The following is a 10,283-nucleotide window of genomic DNA, read 5'->3' on the forward strand; positions in this document are numbered from 1 at the left end:
GATGCTGTCCTCATGTGGCCACTTGTGTTCAGTGATATCTTCACGAACAGCTGTTGTGTTCCAGTGTTTGCTGAACTCCCCTTTTCTCCCTGGCTTTGTGACTGGGCTGGGTTGCTATTTGAACGCTGACTGGCTTGCACCTGAGCTCTGGTCCTGAGGTTGATCCAAGGTGTATCAAGGCAGTAGCATAGAAATATGGGTCGGGTCTGACATCAATTAGTGCAAAGCTGCAGAGTTGAAGAGGATTGTACTGAGTTTAGGGGACTCTGAAGCAAAGTTATCTTCTAAGCACATGTGGCTGAGGTCCCTACATCCAGACACCCAAGCAAGGGAGAAAGAGGAGAGCACACAGAGACAAATACGAATGAGATGAGTTTATAGTGATACAAGAGATTGTAGGCTTGTGTTTAGTTTCCTTGACAGATTTTCTTTCATTATTAATATGTTTAACTTCTTTAAAACCTGTATAAAGCCCATACATAAAATCCCCTTGCAGTGATCTCTACTGTAGCTGGTAAATCTATCTGCAGGTTCAAGCATAAAATGGATTTACTGTGTTGAAGAGCAAAGCCACCCAGGAAGGGAGGCTGCTCTAGAATAAAACACAGTCCCATTTTTTTCCATGCAAGTATGCAGAAGGTGAACACACCACACACATTTATTGGATTTCTCTGTAACTATTTTCCTCTATGATTTCGCAGCCCGAGATATCAAGATTGTTAAACCACTGGAAGATGTAGAAGTGAATGAATATGAAAGCGCATCTTTTGTCTGTGAGATTTCACACGATGAGGTCGAAACCCAGTGGTACAAAAACGACAACAAGCTGAAGGCTGCCGACAATATTAAAATGCGACAAGATGGTAGGATGAAAAAGGGGGATCTCATTCTTGAGCAGGGGTGGGATGGAATAAGTGGGGGTATTGGAGACTAAGCAGAGGGGTCTGACCTCCAAAATCAAGTTAAGAAGGTTCAGCCGAGAGATCCCCTTTTGTTTTGGGGCTGGGACAGTGACATGGTGGGGACTTCAGTAAGGTGTATTTGATGCATCCCCCCATCACGTGCTGCCAGCAGTGGGTAGGAATTTGCATCATCTGACAGTGGAGGGATTCTTCTGTTTCAAGTACCTTCCAGGTGGTGGGGACCACTTTCCATCGGTCCTAGGAAGAGCTGAGGTCAGGTCAGCCTTTGATAAGGGACATAGACATAGAGGAATGGGTGGCCTTGCTGCCGTGAGAGCAGGTGGTGATGCCCTAAAACCGGGTGAGAGATGCTCCACCTGGCAGTGTGCCTTGAAAATGAAGCTGTTGCTCAGTGGAAGCTATGTCTGCTTGTGTGTCTTTTCTCAGGAAAGACTTATTCGCTGACTTACACACGTGTCCAAGTCCAAGATGCAGCAGAGATTAAATTTGTGGCAGAAAAAGCAGAATCTCGTGCCCAGCTCACTGTAAAAGGTAATGATGCTTTCTGTGCCCATACAGCTCTCGCATGTTACAAACCAACCAACTTCCCTCACTTTTAATATGAAGAAGGTGAAGCAACACTTAGAGCTTTCAGGGAAAGAAAAACTCCTGCCTACCTTACTGCATGCTAAATACCAACCTGGGGATTTACTTCTGCGAAATAACATAGTTTATTTTCTCAGAAGGTTGGTTTTGTAGCTTAAAGCATTAAGCACCATGTTTGAATTTTAGGGAGAACAAGCTGTAGCCGCCTTCTGCATTTTTTTCTTTATGGTGTATGTTTAAAAAGAATACAGATTTTTTTGGTGTTAAACTTAAACAGTGTGATAGAGACAGAGAAGGAATATATTTGGGTTATCACACTGATGAGGAGCTCAGGAAATCTGAAATTAGTCCCTGACTTTGCCATAGTACTGCTGTGTAGTGTTGAGGAAATCATCATTTATCTCTGCAGTTCATCCATTTAAATGGTAAAATAAGGATAAAAAGGTTTCCTTTCATTAGCTCTCCACTTGCTGTGTGCTGGTTGAGTGCATAGCATAGTGAGGATTCCTCTCATCATCCAAATAACTTAATATAAAAGGAATATTGCTAACGAGTTTTTAATTGCACTTTGCATGCAAACTGCACTGATTACTCCGCCTTCTTTTACTCCTTTTAGAGCTGCCTGTAAAGATTGTGAAGCCTTTGCGAGATAAGATCGCTCTTGAGAAGCACCGGGGATTCCTGGAGTGCCAGGTGTCCCGTGCCAATGCCAAGGTGCGGTGGTACAAGAAGGACGTTGAAATCCACCCTAGTGACAAGTACGAAATCGTGAGCGATGGCGTCTATCGGAAACTCGTCATCAACGACGCAGGTTATGAAGATGAGGACACGTACACCTGTGATGCCTTTGATGACAAAAGCAGTGCTAATTTCTTTGTTGAAGGTAGTAAGCCATCTTTTCCCTCTAATATTCATTGGAAGGAAGATTTGCTGATTCAGAAAGCCCTTGTCAGTTACTTTGCAAACACAATACCACTCAAAGTATTTTAATTCAGTGTTGTTTTCTCCTGAAGTCCATTGATAATGATTTCCCTTAGGATTATAAGCACAGGAACATCCTGGAAAATGAATATGTGATACATTCTCCCAAGGAAATTTGTGTTCCGGAGAAGTTTATCAAATGTACTGGAGAACGTTTGATGTTCAGAGAAACGTTGCTGTAGCTAAAAGTCTTTGCTATTATCAACATCTGCATATCACTGAACCTTCTTTTCCATTCTATAGTGCCAAGTGTTTGATATCAGGATAGGAAACTGGCTTTAGAAATAGGACTGGGAATCAGGAGATCTGAATTCTTTTGAGGCAGTGCCACAGTTTTACTGTCTGACCTCTGACCAGCAATATATATGTTTGTTTTTACAAAAAAGGGGTGTTTCAAGGCTTTTTGAGCCAATAAGTGCAGTATTCAAGTGCAGTCAAGTCAAGATGTCATGAGCGTGCAGGATGTTAAAGAAAGGGTTCTTTCATGACTCCTAAATCCCTGCTTTCTCTTTCCATCCTTCATCCAGAGCAATCCATTAATATTGTAAAGGAGTTGTGTGATGAGGATGTGACTGAGCCCGAAGAAGCCAACTTTGAATGCGAGATATCCATTCCATCTGTCAAACCCCCCAAGTGGTCTCTACGTGGGGAAGTCTTACAGGCGGGCAGGAACTTCATCATGCAGCAAGAAGGCACCATCCATCGGCTGACAATACTGAAAACCAGCACTGATATGACGGGCACCATGCAGTTCTCCATCGGCAAATCAAAATCCACGGCTCATCTGCTTGTCAGAGGTAATGTGATATGTCCTGGCTTGAGTTAGATCCTCCCTCTTACCATCCTTGGAAAGAAATTTCCCATACATACCGTACAATGTGGAGGCTTCACTGGTTGGGGTGTGGAAATGTGTGTGTGTACCTGGAGGATCTCCTTAGCTGCCAATTAGAAGTCGCTGGGTGAAATGCAGGATGCACTAAATGAGACAGCAGTCAGGAAGGGATCCAATTAAATGGGTTTGGAGTGCCTGCTATTCAAATCTGTTGAGATAAGAATGTTTTTGGCTTTTTTCTTGACTTTACCAAAGAGGACAAAAGAGATGAGATTTGCCAGGAGATTTTATTTTGTCCCATTTCTGAACTGGACAAGTTTGATAGCTCATTTACTTAATCCACTTTGTCATTGATTTGATCTGAGACAAAGCTTCAAGGCTTTTTGTCTTCTACTGTCACCATAGCAAATATCTCCAGCCACATCTTGAAGTCCTTGTTTTGTCTTTAATTCACTTTTACTTGCATAAAGTCCTCAATTAGAGAGCAAATCAGTAAACACTGAACTAGAACTAGACCGTACATTTGGTACATAATATACAATATTATCTTATAGAAACAAGCATTCCCTATAGATACTTAAGCCATTTTAGCTTCAGAGCAAATCAGCCCTGCAACAGAAACCTGTAGCATCATCTGAGCAGTTCACAAAGCAGTTGTGGACAACATACATGAAATTCATTGGCATGAAATACAGATTAGAAACTTTCCTCTTCTTCAGATTGACCCTTTCTGCTTTCCCAACCTTGCTTTGCAGATTACCACATAAACATCACCAGGAAGATGGAGGACAAGACAGCTCTGGAGCGGCATTCAGTCATCCTCTCCTGTGACTTCAGGCCTTCTCCGAAGATTGTGAAGTGGTTCAAGGGCCACACACCCATTGAGCCCTCTGAGAAGTACAAAATCAAGCGGGAAGAACATTCAGCAGAGCTCAAGATTTTGAAGGTGAAGCCTGAAGATGCTGGAACATACAAGTGCAGGGCTGGAAATGCGGAAACCGAAGCCACGCTGACTGTTGAAGGTACAAGTGGTTTGGAGCAGGGAGGCTTCCCTGTTGCATAGATACAAGGAAGACATTTTTTCAGATGAGACACCGGCACAGGTTGCCCAGAGAGGTGGTAAATGCCTCATCCCTGGGAAAATTCAGAGTCAGGTTGGACAAGGCTCTGAGCAAGCTGATCCAGTTGAAGATGTCCCTGCCCATGGCAGGGGTTGGACTGGATGACCTTTAAAGGGCTCTTCCAACCCCAAACATTCTATGATATCTTTATGGTTCAGTATTTCACTCTGTCTCTCTCCTCTTGAGTAGAGATAGACCCACACAGTTATTTTCTGCTGAATTTCTATAAATGCAGTATCTTCAGTGAGCTAACTGTGTTATACGCAGCGCTGATATTCCATGATACTGAATTTCAGCGCTTACCATGGAGCAGGTAATGCATGTGGAAGGGCACCATCTGGGTAAGGCAGAAATTCATGCATATTTCTCACAGCACATTATTTTCCATTTCATCTGAGGAACCAGAGCTCTGGTACTTCTTGCTAAAAATGTTCTTAGTGTTAAACTGCTGCAGGCCTCCGATTCTGGTGATCTTGGTTGTAGTTCTTATTTTCTGCTCACTGTGTCAGCTTTTATATCTGCTAAACATTTGTTATGCATGATGACATTCTACCACATCCGAGTATGCCACTATTTTTAGCCAGTTCTTCACCTCTGGTGAAACTGTAAGAAAAGATGTTCGCCGTGTTGCTTTCAGCAAAATTGGAGATGAGCCATGGAATCATTGTCAGAAATCCAGGCAGCAGCTTTTGGTAGCAGTTTGGCCTTGCAGAGGTTCATCAAAATGCCAAAATGATTTAAGACTCCCAAAGTTTCCTCTGAGTAGGCTACTTCTTGAGAAACAGCATTTCATTAGAAAGAATTACTTATTTTAAAATTAAAAAGAAAAAAAAGCAAGACAGTTTTATGTTTAAAAAGAGAATTGAGGGTGCTCAAATGTAATCTTTTTAATGGACTTTTATTGTTGGACCAAATGCAGAACCAAGTAAATGAAATCACAGAATCACAGAATGTCAGGAGTTGGAAGGGACCTCGAAAGCTCCCCCAGTCCAACCCCTGCCAGAGCAGGATCACCCAGACCAGGTCACACAGGAACACAGCCAGGGGTTTGAATGTCTCCAGAGAAGGAGACTCCACAACCTCTCTGGGCAGCCTGGGCCATGCTCTGCCACCCTCACACTGACAAAGTTGGGCCTCATCTTCAGCTTGAACCTCCTGTGCTCCAGCTTGCTCCCACTGCTCCTTGTCCTGGCATTGCACATCCCAGAGCAGAGCCTGGCTCCTTCCTCCTGACACTCACCCTCTCCAAATTGATCCCCATGGGTGAGGTCACCCCTCAGTCTTCTCTGCTCCAAGCTCAAGAGCCCCAGCTCCCTCAGCTGCTCCTCAGCAGGAGATGCTCCACTCCCTCCAGCATCTTTGTGGCTCTGCTGGACTCTTTCAAGCAGTTCCTGTCCTTCCTGACCTGAGGGCCCAGAACTGAACACAATATTGCAGATGTGGTCTGAGCAAGGCAGAGTAGAGGGGAAGGAGAACCTCTCTGCCCTACAACCACCCCTTCTGATACACCCCAGGATGGCATTGGCCTTCTTGGCCACAAGGGCACATTGCTGACTCATGGTCATCCTGAAATGTAATGACCCGTGATGTACAGGAGACCAGACTACACCATCTACTAAACTCTAAACACTCTGAAATCTGTTTGTGGTAATACAGATCTATGGTTTAGCTGTAGTGATGATGTACCTTGGTTTCCTACAGCCCGCAATGTAGAAGTGCTCAAACACCTGCAGGACGTGGAAATCGAAGAAGAGGGTTCCGCTGTCTTCTCCTGCGAGCTGTCCCACGACGACGAGGATGTGGAATGGTTCCTCAATGGCATCTTCCTCTACACCAACAACTTCAATGACATCAAGAATGTCGGCAACTGCTACTCGCTGACGATGAAGCAGGTCAAGCCTGAGGACGCTGGCACGGTGACAATGAAGTCAGACAAGGTGTCGGAGAGCGTGCGTCTGAAGGTGATAGGTGGGTCGTGACCACGCATCTCCTGAATGTAAATAAGAGATGCAGAGGAGCTCATATTTACTATATCCATGCAGAATTCCTGCTCGTAAGCTTCAACTCTCTGGGGCTGAGGAATAAGTGTGCAAGGGCTTTCTTCCAGTGTGAGTTTCTACTGTAGCTTATGGTTTTTCTAAGGAAGACCATAGATGTTTAGCCGCCTTCTATTTATCTTCAGGGTAGTCTCAAGAGCAACATCCTTTACTTGTAGGTCTCTTCAATAGTGCATAGTCTGTAAACTGCTATTTATAAAGATTTTTGTCTGCAAGAAGCTGAGTTTTGGTGTGTCTCCAAGGGTAGGGCCCACCTTTCAGTACATCAGTTCTGGAGTTGGACTGATTCAGCAAAGAGGAGGCAGTTTCCTGCAGTCTGTAATATGCCTTAAAGTTTGGTCACGCATCTGAGTTGCTGTGGTGTAACATGTTGTTGTGCAGCAGCTGAGCCACGTTAAGTTACATGAATTATTTTAGGCATGTTAGAAACATGAGGTAAAGCTCTCACCAAAATGTCAAAATCCTATTTTCTGTCACAATGCACCTGTAGGTGCACGTGTTAAGGCAAATCACAGTGATCTGTTTATCCTAAATTAAGTCCTTTGTGTGTCTGGAAACATGAGCGGGAAATTCTGAGCTATTCTCTTTGAAAGTCACAGTCTGACATCCTCCATATCTTCTTAGAGAATCATCTCTGATTTCCCTTGTATTTTGCCTCTTGGTCATGACCAATTTGTTCTTCCTGTAGTATCTGAACAATTTCACTCTTTTACTCCATCCACTCAGAGAGTCTGAAGGATTTCCTTTTCTTTCCTTCTTTTATATCTCGTCAAAAGTGTCCCCTGTATGTACAACTCAGCTGTGCAGGCCACAACTACAGCACTGAATATCACTCCCCACCCATGGCAATGTAGGTTGCCTTTCTCCTTCCCTGCATCTTCCTGTTAATAAATTCTGATTTCCCCAAAGCTCATTTCAATCACGAGCTGTGAGATTGCTTTACGTTCTGCATTTGTATCATCAGCATCTCCAAGGGTTTATTTAAGCTCTCTTTAAATATTTGGTAGCAGCTGGAAATGTCTTGATTTAAATATCCTGGTTGTTCTCTGTTTTGCCCATCAACCTTCAGAGAAGCCTGCTGTCTTCATGAAGTCCTTGGACGATGTTTTTGGTGAGGAGCGAGGTGTGATCAAACTGGAATGTGAAGTCTCCAAAGAGAAGGTCAAACCTGTTTGGAAAAAGGATGGTGTGAACCTCACTGCTGGTAACAAGTATGAGCAGATCCAGTCTGGGAAGACCCTGTGCCTCCTTATCCATGACCTCGAAAAGACAGATGCAGGTTTATACACGTGTGATATTGGCACTGATGTCGCCAAATCAAAAGTCAGTGTTCAGGGTAAGTATTGTAGGTGATGACCAGTCAAGGGGTGCTGCAAATTTGGGTGGGGTTGGTCATTTTCTCTCACACCTATTCCTCCATGAGACTCAGTGGCCTCCACTCTTGACCAGTGCTAACAGAATTTCCCACATTACACAGAGATGTTTGAGCAATCCCCATTGCTCTTTCATATAAGTATAGCTGGTATTTCAGTGAAGTTCATGTATGGATATATCGATGAAGTTTCCTTCCTGAACATCCCTAAAGTGGAAAAATCCTCCCAGAAGAGCAACTAATTTATTTCTTAAAAAAAAAAAAAAAGAAAGTTCATGTTTGAGATGGTTCAGCAATTAAGAGTCAGTTGCGGGAACGCAAGAGACAACAACATTGCCTACTGAAGAACCCAAGAACCCACCATTCATCAGGAAAGAGGAGTGTCCTTGGTTTCCAAACTCCTGTTGATAATAAGACAAATTTTACATTAGTCTGCCTTGAACACCAGGACGGGTAGGATGCTAACAAGTTAACAAATACAAACATCCCATTTCTCACATCTGCACGGAGAAAAACCTCATACAGTGTCCCAGAAGCTTCCTGTCTGACAGCTTTTCTCCCCTCTAGCTCATTGAATCTTGACTTTTCTCTGCCAAATGAGCTGTTCTCCATGCAGTCCCTCCAGAGCAAGGCCAGGAGGTTCATGTGTCCCTTTTTCCATAGCTTTGTGGTGATCTTGAGTGGATAATGTCTGAGAAATCCCTCCCATGTCAAAGATATCTGTAAGGAATGCAGTGCTATCATGCCAGTCCTATAGATAAACCAGTCTCATGAGCCAAAAATATCAATACACATTATTCACATTAATCATAAAAGCCTTTATACCTTGTATTAACCTACTTCTTGTCTTCCAGAACTGATCATTGGCATCACCAAACGGCTGAAGAACACTGAAATCCAGGAGGGAGAAGATTGCACCTTTGAGTGTATTTTGTCCCATGAAAGCTTTGGCGACTTCAACTGGACGCTGAATGGGAGCAAAGTGGAAAGTGGTGGGCGATTTAGAGCCTCAAACATGGGTCGGAAATACACTCTCAGTATTCAAAGTGTGATTCTTGATGATGCTGGGGAAGTCGTTTTCACCACCCGGGGTCTAACCTCCAAGGCTTCTCTGGTTGTGAAAGGTAATGAGATCAGAAAGGTTCTTGGGTGTCTTTTCATAAGGTGTGTCAGTAAACCATGGAGGCAAACTCTTATGATGAAAGTGAAGCCTTTCTGTGAGCCCTGAGGCACTGAGAATTTTCCCTAAAAACAAGTGAAAGGCTGAAACTTTTTATAGATACTTGAGAATTGCAGAATACCTGGGATAATGTAGTTGTACAGACAATTACTGTGTGCATCTTAGATGATCACCCACGGATCAAACAAGGAGTTTTTTTACACATGGTTCATCATCCAGTTAGTCCTATTTAGGACAAAATAAATTGTTCCTTGAAGTCTATTGCCTGTACTCAGTCAATCACTGCTGGCTGTAGAGTGAGTGCCTCTGCTACGTATATCTATAGCATGATGTCTGCAGTTTTGATTTAGATCCCACCACAACTGCACACCTACAGTAGCTTCAGTGTTATAAAAATGCAATAGATACCATCAGGACAAGTCCTCAGTTCCTGTAAGCAATCATTAATATTCACTGAGAGCCCGTAACTGTAATTAATATCTACTAAAGAGCCAGACTGCTTTTCCCCTCCCTTCCCAAACATAATATGAATCATTCATTAGGGAATGTGAAAACTTGCTGGATATTTGAATTGCTAAAAACCCCAACCATATGGTGATCATAATTTTTATTAAAAGTTCCCTTTTATCTTTTTTCCCCTCCTTAGAAAAACCAACTGAGGTTACAAAACAGCTGGAGAATAAAACATCAACAGTTGGGCAGGACATCAGCCTGAGCTGTGAATTGTCGAAACCCGATGTGACCATCAGATGGTACAAGGATGGCAAAGCAATCCGAAAAAGCCAGAAATATGACATACACCAAGAGGGAACACGAGCCATCCTGATCATCCATGACTCCACAGTCAAAGACAGTGGGGAGTACAGCTGCGAGACAGAGGACTCCAAAACAAAAGCCAGAGTCACAGTGCAAGGTCAGTTGAAGCATGCACAGGGGCTGGCACGTACAGAAGTTGGGGTAAATGTCTGCAACCTGTGGGAGATGTTCTTCTCTTCTATCTCCCTAAAAAGGTCCAATTTTTAGTTTTGAAAAAAGGTCATGGATTAAAAGCTTTTAAAAAAAACTCTGAAAAAAACACCTTGTAGATACTGAAGAATCTTATGTGCTATGTAACAAACCAATCAAAATTGGCAATTTGAATTAGTGATCAATTAGTGATTTGTGGTGAATGGAGCTAAATCCAGTTGACAACCACTCACAAGCGGCCAGTCCTGTTTAACATCTTGATCAAT

The 10,283-nt window shown here is 43.2% G+C and overlaps 1 protein-coding gene across 1 annotated transcript; it reads left to right on the forward strand.

The window, feature by feature from the left end:
- Positions 1-701: 701 nt before the first annotated feature.
- LOC104545949 (obscurin-like) lies at positions 702-9,964 on the forward strand (the record flags this gene model as incomplete). Its single annotated transcript, XM_010191215.1, has 9 exons — positions 702-863; positions 1,350-1,454; positions 2,125-2,391; positions 3,017-3,286; positions 4,077-4,343; positions 6,144-6,410; positions 7,569-7,835; positions 8,726-8,995; positions 9,698-9,964. Coding segments are annotated over 9 exons (2,142 nt in total), but the record flags the coding sequence as incomplete, so codon positions are not given.
- Between the last annotated feature and the right edge of the window lie 319 nt (positions 9,965-10,283).

Source organism: Mesitornis unicolor, unplaced genomic scaffold (assembly GCF_000695765.1).
Source record: "Mesitornis unicolor isolate BGI_N332 unplaced genomic scaffold, ASM69576v1 scaffold52628, whole genome shotgun sequence".
Classification (NCBI taxonomy): Eukaryota; Metazoa; Chordata; class Aves; order Mesitornithiformes; family Mesitornithidae; genus Mesitornis; species Mesitornis unicolor.